General features: G+C 39.1%; 1 protein-coding gene across 2 annotated transcripts in view; it reads left to right on the top strand.

The window, feature by feature from the left end:
- Window positions 1-20074, top strand: part of PTPRN2 (protein tyrosine phosphatase receptor type N2) — a 685048-nt gene that overhangs the window by 581748 nt on the left and 83226 nt on the right. For both annotated transcript variants that reach the window (XM_074899931.1, XM_074899932.1), the window contains one exon: window positions 15584-15778. In XM_074899931.1, coding sequence (XP_074756032.1) covers window positions 15584-15778 — 195 coding nt within the window. The remainder of the gene's footprint in view (window positions 1-15583; window positions 15779-20074) is intronic.

Below are 20074 nucleotides of genomic sequence, written 5' to 3'. Positions count from 1 at the left end.
ATTACTTCCTATCTATGTAAAGCTTCATTTTCAAGGACCCTCACTACACTTAAGCAAAAAAGGTACCACGGAGGACAAAGTGTATTCAGTACATGAGTATTTAGTAAACATTTCAGTAAGGAATACGTTTAGTAAGGATTTTGGATAGTTGAAAATCTTGCCTTAAGGCTGAATGCTACAAAGGGCTTGCTTGTGTTTTCTTCTGGGAAAACAAAGGACATAATGCATTTTTAATTTTTTCTTTTCCTGTGTCCTTATTAAAAGGGAAAAAAAAATATATCATCTCATGTGACTATGTAAAACAACAGGACAAACTGTAATTGTAGTAAAACATACATGGGGAGGCATACGTATTAGAAGAGTTCTTGTCCATTTAAGGCTGCCTATTGTGTATTATGTGAACATTTTTCTCTATCTTTAATTAGAATTTTGTTTTTAAATAAATTCTCGGAACCTGCAAGTATGTTGTATGTAATGTTACATAACCACTGTACTTTAGGGTGAGACAGTTTTCACAATATACAAAATATATATTCTATACAATAGTCACACATAGCAGTAATAGGAGAGGATAAAAAAGGGGGAACTGTTTTAAGGTGATTAGAAAAGAGTTTACCTTATGTTTAAACACTTTGTTGAAGTCAGACAGTAGATGTCCAAAGCAGAATGAGGCAAAACAGGAGGTGTACCAATATGGATTTAACTTTTAATCTGTTTTTTATCTGATTAGTGTTCAGAACAATCCACAATTCCTGTGGTGCAGTGGACTATGTAATTCCCTAACCTTGCTTCCTGTGGTAGCCATAAAATTGAGTTAAATGGTAGTAATGTTCAAAATAGCATTTCAAAATACTGTATGAATTTATAAATCAGCAGAAATGTATCAAACATGCCTGTTTGATAAATTGGGGGTATAAATAGCAAACCCCTAGCATTTAAAATCAATTTCAAAATACTGCTTAATGAGAAATGCCCATAAGTGCCAAAGCTCAATGGCACAGATTTCAGAGGGCACTTCAGGAAATCTGTATTTGAGCTTGCTGCGTCTGTCTGCGAGGAGCAGTGATCTCCCATCGCCCCTTCCCCTGCTCTGCCCACTGCTCCAGCACGCACGGTCCCCGCAGCGGGACGGCCCTGGGGGAACCACGCTGGCTGCGCAAGAGAGGCATGTTGGGCTTGTTATGAATGGCTCTCACCCAAGCTTTTCCTATTTAAGAAAATAACTTTTGTAAATTACTCAGTATTGGAAAAATGGACTTGCCCTGACCAGAGAGGGTTTTACCTTTGCAGCCCAGGTTCTGGGCTGCAGCAGCAGTGGCCGTGCAGCAACACTTTGAGTAAAACACTCTTTATGTTAGAGCAAGCAGTGGAGAGACAGGATTTTTGCAGGTATGGAAGAAAAAGGAGTATACATTCAACTCCTGGAGTGTTTGGATGAGAAGGTGGCATGTGGGTTTAGGTTTGAGTAATATAAACCATGTTTTTCCATTAGTTGGCAGTTTATCTGCATAGGACTAGTGCAGAGTAACAGAGAGAAGGTGATGTTGACCCTTTCCTCTTATGTGACTTTGTTGTTCCCTGTCTAAAGAATACGGTGTTTGAGCTTGGTGTTTTGTGGAACAAGGACAAACATGCTTCAAGCATCTTGAAGGATAATTTCTGTGTATTTAGGGTGTAAGAAAATGCTAAGAAAAAAACAGTAGGAGGGGAAATTCAGTTAGTGACTCATTTTTAATTACTGGTAAATCCAGAGTCCCTACCCAAACAGGCATTTCTTAGAAAATGTGCTGGAGGTGCTCTGGACTTGCAGGCTGCATCTCGCCTGGTATATTAAACCGGTAAATTGTTCAAATGGCTCTGGCACCATTTCAGGCCAAGCCACCCAACTTTCTCCCAGTTTCTCAGCACAGTTAGCACGACCAAGAAAAAGACATATATTCATTCACCAGGCAGTTTTCTTAATAATTTGGCTGTGGCCACCCAGCTATAGAGGGTGAGAATTACTGTTGGTTTATCTGCCCTAACTCCCCATCCTGGACCACCAAGGTCTGGGCTCCCACTCCCGAGCATCCTGCTCCCAAGCATCTGGCTCCTGCGCATCCTGCTTCTGCTTCAGAGCCCCTTCCACCCGTCCCTGCCGTGCTTCGGGCTGTTTGCCAGCTGAGCGTGGGCTGGTTCTGGATAAGTACAATGGATTGTCTCCCTCTGGTAAATTGATTATGTCCCAGTGCCTGTATGTTATAAAGAAGCCAAAGATAACCACAGCCTTGCCTAATGGGCTGGAGAGTATTTGATCTGCAGTCCCAGGCAGTACATCATCTCAAGTGTCCTGATTTCTTTCTGGAATAACTATACTGTCTTCAGTGGCATTTTTTTTCTGATGTAATGTAGAGGATAATCAGGCCTGTCTTTCCCACACACTTCTGCCCTTTTTTCTGTTTTAGGATTTTCCTTTTTCTTTTGGAGCAGCTCTGTTATCATGTTTCAGATTTGACACATTCTTCTATTGTATATTCTCTGAGCGCTCAGCAGCTAACACTGCTATCTGGCTTGCTGAGCCTTTCATATTCCTTCAGAGTGCTGCACTAGAAGAAAAAAATACATTTTTTAAAGTTTTTAGCTGGGAAGAATCTTGTACCAGGGTCATGTTCCCTAGAAGAGAGTAGAAGTTAATTGTGTGTACATAAAGAACTCTTGTAGACGATATTTGTCAGTTCTTGTAGGACCATGATGCCTGCGAACAGGAACAGGTTTCAGTTTATTCTCTGAAGTCTGTAAGGTACATAAAAAGCATTCTCCCTACTGCTTTCTTCTGGGTACTGGTCCTGCACACCAGTCTCACACAGTGGGCAGTGAGGGGGGAGAGGAGTTGGGGGGGCAGCATTGCTTCCTTTCGCCTTCTCCGTGCAGGCCGAGAAGATGTGCTGTGCTTTGCAGTGAGCTGGCAGAGCACGTCCATGTCCTGCCCAAAACCAGTGAGATCTCAGCTTCAGAGGTCTTTGTCCTTCCTGCACTGTGCTTGTGCTTAGCCTTAGTGAAGGATTTGAGTCTGACCGCAGCCACCCAAGGTTTTACCCTGGTAAACCCATACAGACTCAGTTGTTTTCTGGGACAGGTAAAGAAAAGTAGGTTTCAAATACCAGCTCTTGCAGGGATGTCACAAAGTTGAATATTCTGAGTGGACTGTGATGTTTTCGCTTGTTTTATTGTAGTATAAATTGAGAAGAAGTTTGGGTAAAGCAGACTGGAGCTCTCCTGGGGTCATGCTGCTCAATTGCTTCAATCTTCCCAAAGGCACAAGTGAGAGGTGCTGTCTCGAACAGCCTTGGGAGCATGCATGACACATGAGGGCCGGGGGACCCACGGATGGCCTGTGTGCAGAGCTACATAGAGTTGGATGCTGAGGATGTGTTTTGTGTTGACTGGACAAGAGGCCTCATTTCATTCCTCTCAACAGGGACAAAGCTGCTGCTCCAGGCCTGCGGACCTCCTGTCCAGGGTATTTTCCTTTTCATATGCTTACATGCACAAAAGAGATAATAAATGCTTTCTATCTGTTTAAATAACTGTAGAAGACAATTTGAGTGATTTAATGCACACCAGCAAGGTATGGTAAAGGACTGAGACAACTCACCTGCTTTCTTTGTACTGTGATATTTGCTATTACAGGTTCTAAGCTCTCATGGTACCAGTGTCTGTCACTGCAGTATAAGTCAGCTGGGACACCCCTGCAGCTCTTCGTATTCCAGTTCAGGTTCTCAGCTTTCAGCACACAGATCCAGTTTTTGTCTCTTGCATTCTTACCAAACGAACAAACCAAAACTGAAGAAGGGAGACTGTAAAAGGACATTTCTAGAAGTTAAATCCTTCAAAGAACCAAAATTAATTTGGAGGAGGGTGGGAAAGAATAGTTTTTGAATTGGAGAAAATGAAATTTAGTGTAGGTGGCTTATCCAGAGGAGAAAATGCATGAGGTTTTCTCTAAGCTGTGCTGACCGGTTTCTAGACTTTTTGCCAAAGCCAAATGAGTGATGTTTTATTGATGGTTGCTTGGGATGACTGCATTCTGAACCAAGGACAGATTTTGATCAGGGAAATAGTTTGTTAAATTTTTAATATTTCAGACTGATAAAATCCTATTCATTTTTTGGCGCAGTTCTTACTTTTTTTGTTTTCCTGTCTAGCTAACATGGTTGCAGGCTTCTTGGTGATTCCTGCTTTTTCCTTCTATGTTAGGCTGCTGCTGCTTTGCAGAACCATGTTCTGGCAGCATTTCAGAGATCTCAGAAGTGGCTGATCTTGCCCTCCAAAGTGGGAACAGCTCATCATGATTGTGATAAAACTCACTTTTGATACTGGGTTTACATGCTTACCTCAGCTGATTAAAATCACTCCCTTCCCTCTCATCAGATGGTACCGAACTTGGGGATATATGCATTTCATGCAGGTGAGGTGGCTTTTCCTTGGTCGTGCTGTCTGACAACAGCAGAGGTATATGGTTTGAACTGGACTGCGGTAGAACTATAACTACCAACCCTACACATTTTCTAGTACTGCTGGTCTGAACATCCCCCTAATCTTCAGAAATGTATCGGAGAGAATATTCCCATCAGAGAAATACTGATCTTTCCCACTAACTATTAATAGAAGAACAAGGGGAAGGTGAAAAGGAAAAATTCAGTATGCTCCTGTTTTTCTGACAGCATGGGGAAAAAACCCTTGGATTTTACTTTTTTACAACTTCTCAACTGGATTTCATCCTGGCTTCCTGGGAAAGAAAAATGCTTCGTGTGGAGTGATATGGTGTGATTTGCTGGAAGAGATTTTGCTACAGTGGATCACAGCGAAACATGCCAGTGGTTGGCTGTCCATGTAAGATAGGAGGAGAAATCTGATGGAGCTGAATGTAGTTTTGGGAGCAAGAACAATCTGCATATGTAAATTCATGTTATATAGTGAAATTATGTCATACAGCATCTCCCTCTGTACTCTAGGGAAATAATATGTACAGTAAAATGGGAATGTGAGCATGTAAATTCCATATACTGTCACCCACAAGAGTGAAATAAAGAGCTGCAATTCCTAATTAACCTCACTGAAAAGCTCTCGGGTGTGAAGTTGAAGCATAGAGAAGGGTTGCCTAGCAAGCTGTTCCAAATTTCAGCTTCTTTTTGAAGGTCTGGGTCAACCCAATGGCTCTCCAGGCACTGTCGACTAATAATTTTGTTTGCTTGTTTGAGGGCTTTAGAAGTTAATTAAGTATAAATCGATGCTTGAGGCTTCTGCGAGTGCTGGTCACTCCATTGCCAAAGGAACGCTGCAGAAATGGAGGGAGTGAGGAAAAGGTGACAAGAATGATTAAGGGCGTGGAAAAACTTGTATGAAAAGGGATTGAAAAGACAGATTATTTCTTCTAAAATAACGAGTGGCAGTGTAGAAAAGAAAAAAGTATATAAAATGAGGAACTGAAGAAAGAGTGGAAATCTTATTCTGTCTTCTGCCTAGCACAAGGGCAAAGTTGTTCAGTTATATTAGATACATAAAAGTCTAATAGAGGAAAAGCTGTCTGCATACTGCAACATGCAACACTATTTGTGCAGAATGTTGTTGATGCACCAGTTGTTAGCAGGAATGTCAAAAACCAAAAAACACATGAGAAAAATCTTCTGGGTAATAAAATAGTTGATGATTTTTTAGAACATGTCTGTAACTTCATGCCCCAGGTCTTAAAATAATCCAAAATTAAGATGTGACCATTTTAGGAATATGCCTACCTTTTATGTGTTTCCCTGTGTGTTCCTGTGGTGCTTCTTGCAGACAAACTGGTGCCTGGTGAAGAGGTCCAAGGTGGAGTGATGACCTCTGTGCTTTTCATGAGTTGACAAAGGGAAACCCAGGAGCTGCAGTAATGGCCAGTGAAGTTCTTTTCTTTGAACACACATTAACTAGTTGCTGCTGCAGGGTATTTATTGGAAGTGGTGCCAGGAGGCAGGGTAGGGATGGTGTGGAGGTCTGCAGCTCTCCTCTGGGCAGGCAGTGCCAGGGCATGACCATGATTCAGTGTAGACTGCGGTTGTACGAAGAGGCAAGGGAGAGCCCAAAACAAATGTGTGTTTTTGCTGTTCTTGCCATTTTCTCAAAAATATGAAGTCTCTGTGTAACTCTGACCATCAGTACTAAGTATAGATTTTCCAGTATCTCCTGTAACACTAATAAAGCAAACATGTAGGTATATTGACCAACATTTTTAATACTTGAAGACTTTTGTGGTGTGTGATAGAAAGAATGTCTGTTCTCAGAGACACAATGGAACTCATACATACCTTTTTTTCCCACAGTTTAGTAGAGTTCCTCTGTATTACCAGAGATGTGGCTCATAATAACCTGCTCTGACTTGTGAGCAATGTTGTGCTTCATAGATCCTTCTTTTGCACGGCTTCCTTGTTCAGAAATTTGCATTTGTTCTTCCTTGCAGAGGTAAACAGTGCTTTCATTTTTATTTTCAGTGGGGAATGGGTGGAAAGCAGTGACTTTAGTTTTCAAATCAGGAGAGGGTAAGGACTCGCAATTTCAGCTCTCGTGAAAGATGATGTTATGAAAAAAAAATTGTCGCTGATGGCCATCCTTGATAAACACTTCCTTGTCCCAGCATCACTTCTTATGTGTATAGCCACCTTCTAAAAAAAAAGTATTTGAGGTTTCTAGAAATTTTTAGGACTTGTTTTTGTATTTCTCTGATTTGTTTTAGTACCTCTGTTACCATGAATGCAGTTACACAGACTTAAGGAGAGGCAATAATAATCCTTGCAATGGTGTAAAATAACATTTTTAGACATAAACTTGTGGCTATATGGTTGTTTCTTTCCAGGCTGGAAGTGCATGCTGAGTCCTGCTGGCGTCTGGGAATTCCTATTTCTGGCAGAAATTATTTCCCATTTTTAGTCCTGCAGGGCAATAAAATAGTGGACTATATGGCCTTAATGTATAGCTTTCCTGAGAAGCTACAGCTGGCTTGGGACTGCATTTTTTGCCTGCTTTGGGCCCCAGGCAACTATAAACGCTGGGAGTCGAAAAGGAAACATTTGTGGCACTTATCTTTTAGAGCGCTGGCATCTGCTGGAAGCTGGTCAGGCTTTGGGTGGGTTAGACAAAGTCAAAATACATGATGAATTTGCACATGGTTCTGCATGGCCTTTCAGGTTAATTCAATCATTACTACAGTTTATTTGTAGCCCATACTGTGTTGTATGGCTCTTGCAGTGCTAGCGGTGAATTTACTGTGCAGATTCATATTAAGAAACAGCTGTGCCCTCATGAGCATGTATTTGAGTTAGTTAAGATGAACAAAATATGGAAAAGGTGAAGTTTGTTTTACACATTATTTTTCTCTGTCTAGTTAGTCCTTAAGAAATCTTTCCTCTCTCAGCTTCTATATACTTGTAAATACCACATGCAGCCACAGCTTGCACAGTATACGCATACTTGTATACTTACTATATACTTGTAAAACACCACATGCAGCCACAGCTGAAATGTGGGAAATGCAACTTAGAAACCAGCATTGGTTGAAAACACCAAAAAAAAAGTGGGGTTTTTTTGGTGACAGATAGGTCAGTCTCATATCCTGCTGCTTCCAGAATTACAGTTGTCTGAATTGCAAGACCGGTAATGCTCAGACACTGTCAGGGACACCCTGAGAAAAACCTGTGTGCTTTTATACCAGTAGATCTCAGGTGACTTCAGGTCTGTGGTTTGCAGACCTTTCCCGTTAGAAATAGCCCCTGGTTTCTGTGGAGGCATCCAGGTAGTCTTTTTAAATCTTGAGAGAAACCACTATGATGTCATTATGACCGTGATGTTATTATGCATGGAACATAACAGTCCAAATCAGTTTAAAGAAACATGAACTTTCTTTGTATATCTTCTATCCGTGAAGTCCAGTGTAATGCAGTCGTGTGAAGTCGGGCATATATTTCATAAAACTCTTCCGTCTTCTAGAACAAGGATATAAACTGTTGTACTTACTTACACAGTCCTAGTTAGAGTGCCCTCTTGTATTTTTGTATAGGAAAAAAAGTCCCTAGTAAAGTAACTTAAACATGGTATTCAAATTTCACTGATCCTTTGGAAAGCAGTATTATCCCCAAAGATGTCTCTGCTTTGCTGACATGGAGAGCAGGGAAAGCACGCTACCGTTATTTCAGGGAAATATCATTAGACCTGTGCTCTCATGTCTTCCTTGGTGACACGAGCCATGTAAAAGACCTCTCCCTCCTTCAGGAGCTTCTGGGCTGTTTAGATGTCTACCTCATTGATGAAAGGTTACTGAAAGAATTAAAGTAAATATATTTCCTTAAGCTGTATTGCATAGTCAGTGTCTTCAGCTCTGTGCAAGCCAAAAAATTTCAAATCTACTAGACTTCTAGAGATGTGTAGAAAACTGTGATGGCTTTTTGTTTTCTTGATTTGGTAAGATAAGATTGTGCAAATGCTTGAATTTAAAAGAGGGGATAAAACAAATACGTACAAATAAAGAAAAATTTATTTTCCATATAAAGATGACCATGTTTTCTTTGCCTTTCCCCTCCTGCATGGCCTCTAGTTTGTTTATGTACATGAAGGAAGGGAAATCATAATTACATGAGTCATCACCAAGAAACACTTACAATGTTAAAATAATTGAAATTTTTAGTTTCGCAAACCATAATCAAAATTGGGATTTTGTTAGGAAGATGAGCTCGAGTCTGTGTTTGACTACAATCCTCTCAAAGAGAAGCAGCAGCCCTACCTTTTAGGTCATTTAAAAACCAAACAAAGCAGAACCCCTACACTGAGACTCAGGAGTTAAATCCAGAAATAGAAGGCAGTGCAGTACAGGAGGGGAGATAGTAAACTGAACTGGACAGATTAAAGCTGTTTTGACAATCAAGTAAATATATTTTACTTTTTAAAATTTTTTTTTCTTTCAAGATCTATCACATGTAAGTCTAGATAAATATGAAATGTACAAAGTATGGCTATGTAATGATACATTTGATGCTGTGTCTTTCAAAATACTACTCTCAAGATTTTTCCAATATCTCCCTTTGTTCCTTTTCTGAAAGCATGCTGATCTCTGTAGTTGCCTTTTCTAGCAAGGATAGAAAATATATGTACAAATATTCCACATATGTAAACAGCTCTTTTAGTCCTGGACAAAAAGTATGTTAAAATGAAACTAAAGCTTGAAAGTATGTTTCAATAACTCAAAAATAAATGGTAATAAAGCTGTAATTATCCCCAAAGCTACAAACACAGTAAATAAGTTAAAGTTAAATTTATAACACCTGCAAGCATATTAAGTATGCAAAAGCAAAACAAAGGCAGCCAAATGACTTTAGCTTCACCCTGTAGTAACACTAAGCAAATTTAGTTAGAGAATAATGATGTTTGTAGTCCTAGATTCATTTGTTTAAAAAAATGAGCTTACCTTATTTTTTCATTTTTAAAATCTCACTGTGTTATGATTGCATCCACAGCAGAACAGGTAAATCCATGCTGTACATGCAGACCTCAGCTCATCCTGTGAATAATGCCTCCTTAGTTTAAAGGAAAGTGAGGCTACTATTTAATTACATATATTAAAGCTGGGAAGAAAAACATTTTTAAAGATCTTATTCTTCCATACCTAGCATGATGAAAGGTTACATATATTCTTAGTTTTCATTATATATTTTGTTATAAAGTGCAGCCTTGAATCCTTTAGAATTAAGTCAACATTTTTATTTAAAATTTCTACAAAGCAATTTTGGTTTGCATGTAAAATGAACACAGTGCTATTGTGATCATGCCTGCTTAAGCAGATTTGTTTCTGATAGAATATTAGGTAGGTCAGGCTGAAACGGCTTGGTGTACACTCAGCTATCACTTTTAATAAACAGTAATTTCTTTGTCTAATGTCTCTGCAGTTTCTTAATCATTATACCATGGAGGGGTTTATTCTCTCTTGTATTTTGTTAATTCTGAAAATAATTGTGCCACACTTGTTTCTGGGCTAGCTCAGATGATTTCCATTTGAATTTGTTAAGCAAAAGATTTTTAAAAGCACGGAAATGTTAAGCCTATTTCCTGGACTTTATTTTTGGAACTATGTAAATTTGGGGATCAGTTACAAAAATAGATTCCTTCCATTAATATGTAGTAATGAAATTTTTTCTAAATAAACTGGAAAGTTGGAATTTCATTCAGATCCCAGGCTCCCGTTAAGTAGATCTGAGGTGAATGCGACTGGAGAAGAAAAGGAGTATTTTAGATATGAAGCTATTTTCATTTACTCTGGACTGAAACTATTTATAATGTGCCTAGTACCAGCTAGATGTCAACGATTCATATGCCATGGTCAGTGGCTGGACTTGGACTGCCTGAAGATATTGCCTAGTGCATTTGCATTAAGTAGGTATATTTCAGTAAACAGCAACATCCTCACTGGAGGAAGCTTTGAGGTGGAGTGGCTCATCTTTAAAAGTAATGAGTGGAAAGCTGAGGTACGTGTTGGCCATCTCTTAACTGGGATGCTCAAGTCAGGTCTTCTGCCTGTAACGTGCCACCCTGAAGTTTTTAACTTACATTTTTGCAAATAAAACAAGGGAAAATATTCAATATTGACTATTCAAGCCTCTGTTCCAGCTGGTTTTAGTTCCATGCTTGCCTACACTCTTAATCCTTACCATGGTGTATACACAGATTTCTCTCCAAAACCAAATACTTTAGTAAACTGTATGGTCTTAATGGATTTTCCAGATATGTACTGTAGTAGTTGAACTTGATGGAAGATAAAAATGTCTCCAAATTATCGTTTGCTGTCTTGCCCTCCTGTGATGCCGATGGCTGCCATGCATCACGAAACCCAAGTGTCAGCAAATGCTGCTGCTCCCCTTGCTGGGGACATCCAGAAGAGGTGGCCTAACACTTTTGGTGCTCAGCAGGTTGCATTTCTAAACCAGACCTGAACAGGTATCTGTGGGGTTCATTTCTGGACAGACTTGATGCCTCCTTGACGCTTGAGAGGAGAGTTTCTTACTCACTGCTCAAGTTCAGAGACCCATCTAACAAAACATAGTGGTAATGCTGGCTTTCCATCCATGTGGGTTGTTTTTAATGTGGATAAACTACATTTATGCCACACTGTGGTTCACTCACAAGTGGACTGTATGGATTTGAAAATCCATTTTGTACCCGAGGAAATAATTGTTGCTGCATGCTTCTCCCTGTCACTGTGAGGACAACCAGATATTAGGAGCACTTTAAAACCTCATTGAAAGAGGTCCAGGGGTTTTCTGAGAATATTCTTTATGGTTTGTTTAAGGTTATCAATTATGTCTCAAATAAAAAGCTCTCTACAGATGATCATTGTGCTGTACTTTGAACTCATTTAACTGGACATTATTTACAGAATATTTATCTCGGTTATGGCAGTTTTTGTCACAGAGCAATATTACTTTTCCATTATATACTGCATGTGACCACCACATAAGTTTGATAATAAATGTTGGGAAATAAAAAACAGAGTAAGTGCCTCAGTATGATAGCAATTCCCATGTGATGGGAAATAATGTCATAAACTTCAAATTACCTTTTAAATAAATGTTTACGTCCAACCCATCCATTAGATCATAGCCTGAAGGGTCAGGAGAATCATTTCTTCATATTTCACTGTATGCATTATGATTGCTTTTTTAGGTGTAAATGATGTTTTTAAATGAAGAATGGCACTCAAACTGTACACAAACAAGGGCTAGACATTACTGAGTCGCAGTATGGCAGAAATAGCCTCAGCCACTCGGCTAAATATAGACATGCAGCAGTAAATTGAATTAATTCTTAGAAAATATTTTTAATGGTGTACGTGCTGAGACGGTACAGAAATACAGCTCATGTCATTCTCACAGTTTGCAGCTTTGACATTTTAGTCAAGTTTAAATTCTAATTGTGGGTTGGTAGATGGCTGATTTGCTAAATGCTTTTGAGACTAAAGATTTTGGAGAGCAGAGAAGAGCATACCTGAGTGTGCAGAAAAGTGTGCAGATAACAGAAATCATATTAATGAGGATCTTAACCATCTAGGGCTTTGTGTAGTTGTGAAGTGATGCCACTTCTGAGATCACCCAGTGTGAAACACCCCACTTGTTGAGACCCTGCTATTCCTCATGCCTTTCATGGGAAGAGAACGTTGCTGACCATCTCAAGGATGAAGCAAACCCAAATTACATTTAGACATTTCCCTGCTCTGAGCTGGCCCTCCCTAACCCATATGTCCTAGAGAAACTCATTTGACTCCCCAAAACGCCCCACACATCAAAACTTATATCCGTGGTAGTGTCAACTGTGTTATCCCTGCAGTGCTAGGCTAAAAACTCAACCAGGAGTTGAAATGGTTAGGCTAACAGAGAGGTGGCCTTGAAGAAGCAGAAGCCGTAGGTGTCCTGAGACTGCTGACGTGCACGTGGGAATGGGGCATGTTCCTCAGCCTGGGCTGGGCTGGCTGGGAGTGGGGGAAGGAAGAGCTGTCAAGGGCTGTTAGACCAATCTGGAAATAAATTCAAACAAAAAACTTCTCTTTACAGTCAGGGGGAAACCCATTGTCTTGGAGATTTAAAACACCAATCAAGAAATTCAGTGGTGTTTTTTCTGCAACTATGATTTGACCTTCCTGTTTATATTAAACATTTTTTTTATGGCAGTGACGTGGTTGCTTTGTTTAAGGTATCTGACAGTTACAGCAGATCTGGGAATAATTGTCTGGTTCTATATATGTCAGGAAAGAAATATGTTAATATTTGAGATCGAGTTGTTTCTTTTTTTTAAACTTATTTATTGTGTTTCTCAATTTTACTGTCTGCCATGAGGACCATGAACATGTTAAACTGAGTTTAAAACAACATTTCTTAGTGATATATTAAATATTTTATGTTCAAAACATTCTTTTTAGTTGGAGGTTAATCTACTCTAGAACCAGTTGGCTGTAATATTGCTTCTTTTGTCACTATCATTTGCGTAAAAATGGTATATTAATTTCTTAGCGTTCACTTGATCCTGATTCTTTTTTGTTAGCAGAGGTCTATAATCCTTTCCACAGCAACCACTTGTGAAAGCAGAGGATTATGACTTGAGGCAGGATATGAGCAGCAGGAACCGATCAACTTAAAAACAAAGATCCTGTTTGAGTACAAATGCTATTGTTAGCACAGAGTTGGGGTGAGTCAAGTGGCAGGATGTCTATTAGAATATAATAAATTCGTATCTACATGGCATGCTAAACCAGAAGACACATCCATTTAGCAGTTATGTCATAGGCTACATATTTTTGTACCTTATACTTTTGCCTAGTCCAGTAAACCATTCCCTCTGAGAATGGCTGATACCTAAACATCTGAACAGCTTTTTGGTTTTCCGTAGATTTAATTTCTGTCTAAAAAGTTTCTGCACTGTTATGCTTTTTCTAAAATCTACTAAAAGCAGGGATTTGAAAATACACTACTGCAAGGTCATTCTGAGCTTAATAATAACCATTTTGGACTATTGCTATCTTTTCTTATGACATGTGTGATCCTTCAGAGAAAAGGAGGAGATATTTTTTTTCTTTGTCCATGTATTTAAAAAAAAAAAAAAGGTTTTTCCTTTATTAAAAAGCCTTGGGTTTAATACTGATAGTTTAACTTACCTATCTAACACTAATACATGTGACTCAGTTTCAAAGTATTTTTGAAGTTTAATTTTTTTTCCTGTTTTTCTTGTCAGTAGGAAGTAATGAAGGTACTGAGTGACAGAAAACATTCTAGTCAAGTGGAAAAAAACGTACTTTTTGTAAAAATGAAAAATTCTTACATGTCATGGCATGGATGAAATTAATTAATATACATAATGCAGTGATGTAGTCAGGTAGCAGTTTCACTTTGGACAGTCTGTACAGTTATTTCAACAACTGACACCACACACAAGGAGTAATCTGTGCTTCCCAAACTAATGTTGACTGTATTTTTGTAACAGATGTCAAAATACATCCTGTTTATACATGATGCAAATTTTGTCTCAGTGTATCCTAATTTGTACATGCATATATATATATATATATATATATATATAAAATGTATTACACACCATAAAACAGTAAAATTCCACATAAGCATCTCTAATGGCAAGCCAAACAGAAGCTTTGGTAGAAGAAAATGTTTGGATGGATTTGTAATTATTGCCATGTGGTGGCTATACTGGTTTCAGTGAGTTTATTTGCATGCTTGCTACTGCATGGATTAGGATCCCTTTTCAGTGTCCTAAAGTATGCAAGGTTAAAAAACCCATATTCTTAAAGTTATATTTCTAACTCATGTCTGAAAAGATTTTATTGCACTTGATACATGGAGGTTTTCAGATCATCCTACTGATGGTACTTGGGCTGCAACTATATTATCAATGAATAAGAAAACAGAAGCCATGGCATTTCAACAGTATGAATTCTTCAGACTGTATTATTTTGTTAGCCTGAGGCAAGAGACTGTGCTCTTAGTACCCGTCTGTGCAGAATGAGTAATCTGAGACAAATGTGTAACCACACCGCGTGTGCAATATGTCCAGATACTATGGACTAGCCGGTCTTGCTGTGCGCCACAGGCAGCCAAGTATCTCTCATGGACAATAGACATATGTTAAAAAATGATAATTTTATTATACTGTCTGGGATTTCACCACACATAACTGATTCTAAAAGCATTATAACAATGGCAGTGTAACTGTGGGTCTGTTTATCCCATTAGAGTCAGAATTTTATACTGTAAGGAGTTGGTTTTACCAGCAGGATTTTCTGTTACCTAACCAGAATTCTGTATTTTTGCATGAATTCTATGCATGGGAGCAACTGAAAATATGTATTCCCAGTGTGATCTATTTTGGTGTTCTAACATGGCTTACATTAGTGTGTGTGATAGCTTGAATTTTCTTTCTTTGCCAAAGCTGCTTAAACAATACAATGACAGATTTCTGCTTTTATTCTTTGTTAATGTCATTCTTCATCCTCTCTGCCCCACATCAGGGAGGAAGTGTTGTGAGTTTGCTATTTTAATGAAGAGAAATGAAGCATCTATCAACTAGGATTTATACTGGAGAGCACATCAATTCACTTGCCTTGAGCTTGCTGAGTTTGCATATCCAGGGCCAAGCAGCACTCTCAATTACTCCTGTGCAACCCCATTAACTTCAGGAGGTTGCGCAGTTCAAAAGTGGCTTTGCAGAATGTGGGGCGATGTAAGGGGGGAAAAAGGCTATCTTAAAGAAGTCAAGCTCTGAAATATTATTTTTGGTTATCTAAAAGGAGATGTGCGTGCAGTCATAATTACACTTTTGAAAGGTTAGGGTAGTCATCGTATAGTAATTTCATTGAATATGTCTTTGTAGATGTGCGTAACAGAACAGACAGCCTCCCAAAAATCGCTGCAGTGAGGGGGAGAACACTTCCAGCCCTGGAAACATATTGTAAATCATATGTCTTTAGTAGACTGTATCCTGTAATTACTCTTAACCGTAGGTTGTTTCTTCCTCTTTCTCTCTCTAGGAGCTATGCCGTCAGCGCATGGCAGTGAAAACATCTGATCACCCAGAGCCCCTGCATGCTTCTCGAATAAATAGCGTTTCTTCACAATTTAGTGATGGGCCCATTCCCAGCCCTTCGGCCCGGAGCAGTACGTCCTCCTGGTGCGAGGAGCCAGTCCAGTCCAACATGGACATCTCCACCGGTCACATGATCTTGGTAAGGCGTTTTTGTCTTCACGGCACGAGAAGTGTAGTCAGATTTTAGGGTACCTGCTTGGCTTTTGACAAGAGATAACTGTTAAAGAAAGTAAAGCTGTCATTTCAAAGGTAAAAAATATTCCTGAGCTTCATGGGTAATCTGAGCTTTGTATAATTAAAAGTAAACGGATTTTTATTTCCATTTCTTTTCCATTATATCAGGTTTTTTCCTCTCTGGGGAGCATTCTTTTATCTTGAACATATGAATTGTTTGCATACTTACTTTAAAAAAGATAAGCCATAACACATTAATTTATGTTTACTGCAGCTTGGACAACTGAAAAAAAACCTGCTAAATTTCTGATCAGCTTGCTGCTTTTTCTTATGTATTTTCAGTGTGTGGAGGTATCTGAGATGAGAAGGCAACAGAATATTAGTGATATGGAGCAATTTGTTTTCCATTATCCTTACAAAAGAAAAGGGATCTGAATTTTAAGCCTTGCCTGAATTTTGTTGTCATTGGCTGAATTTCTTGCAAGCTGGATGTCTTCTGTGTTTGAAATGTTCCATATATATTCTGTTGATGAAGTCTGTATTGGAAAACTTGGGTTACTTTCAAACACGACTTGCAACCAGTATCAGTGTAGAAGATGGACACGTGAATGCCTGCGTGTATGTGAGAGTTGGAGTCCAGTGGTTGGGACTGGCTGCAGCTTGTTTCTGTCTCTCTCTTAGCATCCCGCTGGGAGAGCTGTAGAGTAGTCCCCCATTTTTTTGTGCCTTATTTTCCTCCTTCTTTAAATGTTTACAGTCTCTGTAGAGTGCACTGAAATTACAGGAGAAGTTAGGTGATGCTGAAGGTGATGAGTTAGGTGTTATTTTGCTTTCTATATTTGATTACTGCTATTTATTATTATGGTTGATCTAAAGTAAGCACCATTTCCAGTTGGTAGGGTTACTGTGCTTTTGGAAACTTCCCTGTTTTATCTATGCACCACTTAGAAGACTCACCAGTGGGATCTCTCAGAAGGAAACTTCTTTCCACTACACCATATTTTTGGGTCATAATTTTTCAACTTCGTTCTCTCTTTTTCTGGACTTATACTTGAAAGTACTATCATCTCAGATATTCTTCAAGTTCTTGTAAGTCATCACATGACGGAGACAGGAATGAAGGCAGGCAAAACCCGAAGAGCTAATTTGACCTCAGCCAAGTTACTGACCTCCTTCAGCCTTGATCAGGTCAGCTATAAAACTGAGCAAAAGCAGGACAGCATTGTAAACCAGATGCTTTATCAAAGTATGTCATCCTGAGTAAATAGGCATTCTCCTGCCCCTGCCTATTCACACCCAAAAAGGAGTTAATTAAGTATTATGTTAAAATCTGGCATACTAGTGAAGCTTGGAAGGGTTGATCCCATGACAGAAAATCATTTGCTATGTTTTTACTGTCCCACTTTTGCCTAATCAGAATTAAAATTCACTTGATTTCCTTTCATAGTTAACTAAAATGCTTGGGGAAAAAAAAAAATCTCCATTTGCCCAACCTCAAAATAAGTAGAAATTCTTGTCGTAAGGCTCTAAGGCAATATATTTGTACGGAAATAAGAGCAAAATTTCCTATGTAGATGGAAATATGCATTTGACATTTGCAAACAGTTTCAGCTACTTTAAATTGAGCAAAATTGTTTTCAGTTATATTATTGAGAAAAATTAAAAAATCACAAAATCAGTCTTAAAGGAGAGAAGGTTGCGTATGGCAACCACATATTCTGGCTCTGGGAATTTCTGCAAAATTGCAAGAAAGAACTGTCTTCATGTGGCAATAAATAAATTTTAAAAAATAGTCAGATTGGTCAGGATCACTGTTATGGTGTTCAGTGTCCGTAATTCAGTCAATCCTGTTTAACCCTGGGTGAACTCATACATATGTTAGCTAACGAACAGCATATGTTATATCTTAGATGGTGAAGGTTCAAAGAAGGGTAAAAGAAATGCTGTAGTGTCTTGAGAGTTCTAACCACGCAGAGAGTAAAAATAGTTTATTTGTTTACTTTAAACCTAACAAACAAAAATCATTGATTCAGGGGAATCTGCCTATGTACTTTGAAATACAGGATGGGGAAAAATTGTCCTTAATGGACGCAGATGATAAAATTAGGAAGAAAATACGGGTTGGAATCAAAAGGAAGCATTTAGCTTGGATATCAGGGCAAGCCTAATGGGAGGGTCAGGCAGACAGCGGGATGTTTACTTAAGGGAAGTAGTTAAACTGTAAATTTAAGATGTGCTGAAGGCAAGGCTAGGTTAGGTTTACGTGGGAAGATCATCATCGCTCAGCTACAGCACTGGAGCAGATGATTGGCCTTGATCAGAAATGCTCAGGTTTTCTGTCACCTTGGGTCACACTGAAACCGGAGAGCTGACCCGATTTATGTTTTCCTCAAAAATAAATGCACGTATCTGTAATATCTTATTTACCTGGATTTCTCTTGCTCTGGAGTTACTGTGGCTTGTTGGACTTCAGCAATAGAAGAGACTTGCCAGACGTGATCTTTTCCTCCCATTGCCCCGCAGCTACAAGTGGAGGGGCCACTTCACAACTTTTATACTATTCAGTACAAGAAGTTTTCCAGTTCTTCCCTTTTCCTGCTGCCACAGTCCTCTTATCTTTTAAATTTTGTAGATATTTTCCGTGAAAAATGTCTCAGTGCCTAAGAAAGCAATGAGAAATATTAGCAAGGGGCCTAGTAAGAATGGCAAATACCATCTGCTTTGCAGGGTAAATGTACTTACAGGTCTGTAAATGTGTTTTTCAGCTCCACAGTGTGCCACAAAGTAGCAGTTAGCTGAGCCAAGGCTCCTCAGCCTTTATTGTTCATAGGTGCCAGAACCTCCACAGAGAAAATCAAACAATGGATTACTGTATAAAGTGGCAGGAAATATTTTCTTTTGATTTATAATCAGAATAAATCTTCAATGAAAGTAGGTCAGAAGAAATGTGTCTGACACTGTTGAATGACTCCATGTAGTCTTGCTCAGAGGTAGTGTTGGTCAGAAACATTTCTGTAAAGCTGTTTAATTTGTGGGAAAATGCCAGCAAGTCGTACCTGATGGGATATCCAAGCTATCAGCTTTGGGTTTATTGGAGCTTGTGGCTGGCCACAGGTACTGTTTTCTTGGAGGACTTGTTACTTGTGGTTAGTTCATCATTTATAGTACTCAAGGTCTGGAGAAAGCAGGAATCTTCCAAATCCATGTGGCTGTGGGGCAGTCTCCTCGCTTAGACTGAAATCCTGCATTTCTGCCACTTTCCTGTACAGCAGAGGCAATGTCTCCACACTGCTGACAGTAGCATGAGGTACTTTGTACTGTTGGCAGGAGGAAGCAGGGAGGACTCAGGAGGCCCAGAAGGACAGCGATAACAACATTCAGAGGTTTTTTTTTCCTTTTCACATTCTTTTTCCTCACATTTATAGCAGGAGGATGGCCCATATGGCACTTTTTGATTCTGTCTTTCTAAAAGATCCAAGCACTTTGGAAAGTGTAATTAGAGGAGCATGTTTTATGCAGTCATGTTTGTGGCACTGACTGGCTGGTTTCAGCATGAGCAACAACAAAGAAGTGCCCTCATTTCAGTCACCACTGGTTTAGGAAGAGAACAGTCATTTTTTAGAAGGTCACAGCAAGGGAAAGAGCAGAAACTTGGAATTAGATTTTCATCCACTTTATTAACATGTGTACATTTATATTTCAAGTGCCAAGAGAAGTCCTAATAATGTGCAATGCTTCCCTTTGCAGTCCAGCAAGAAAACCAGGAGGGTTTGAAGGTGTCCAGGAGAGTTTTAGTCTCCCCAACTTGGGCTGCTTACACCTACATTTTAGTCACTTAATGAAGAGGTGATGTTGACTTGAGTCCATAAATTCCCCTTCTGGTCAGTGGGTGGCTATGAAGGTCTCCAGACAGTTAGGCAGAGTGAATTTCTCTTGGGAGGCCTCCTGTTGTGCGTGCACCATCCCATTGCCGCCTGAAGCTTAGATAAAGGAGCCTCTTTTGTTCAGGCTGAAGCACAAATTCAGCATGTAAGTTAGGTAGATTGGATCCCACATCTGCTTCATACATTACCACACTTGTTTGGCTAAAATAATTATAATCTTTGATGAGTTTTTAAATTTAAAAAAGTGCTGCAAGAAGAGAGTGTATGCTTTTGATGATAACATTTTGAGGTTTTTATCTGAATACCATATATGAGAGGGAATTTGCAGAAGCAGAAGTGATTTTCTGTGTTTTTGGGTTTTTTATCCTTATAAAGAC

The sequence above is a fragment of the Athene noctua genome, chromosome 2 (assembly GCF_965140245.1).
Source record: "Athene noctua chromosome 2, bAthNoc1.hap1.1, whole genome shotgun sequence".
NCBI lineage: Eukaryota > Metazoa > Chordata > Aves > Strigiformes > Strigidae > Athene > Athene noctua.
Note: the sequence above shows the minus strand (reverse complement) of the source record. Positions and strands in the feature narration are given on the sequence as shown.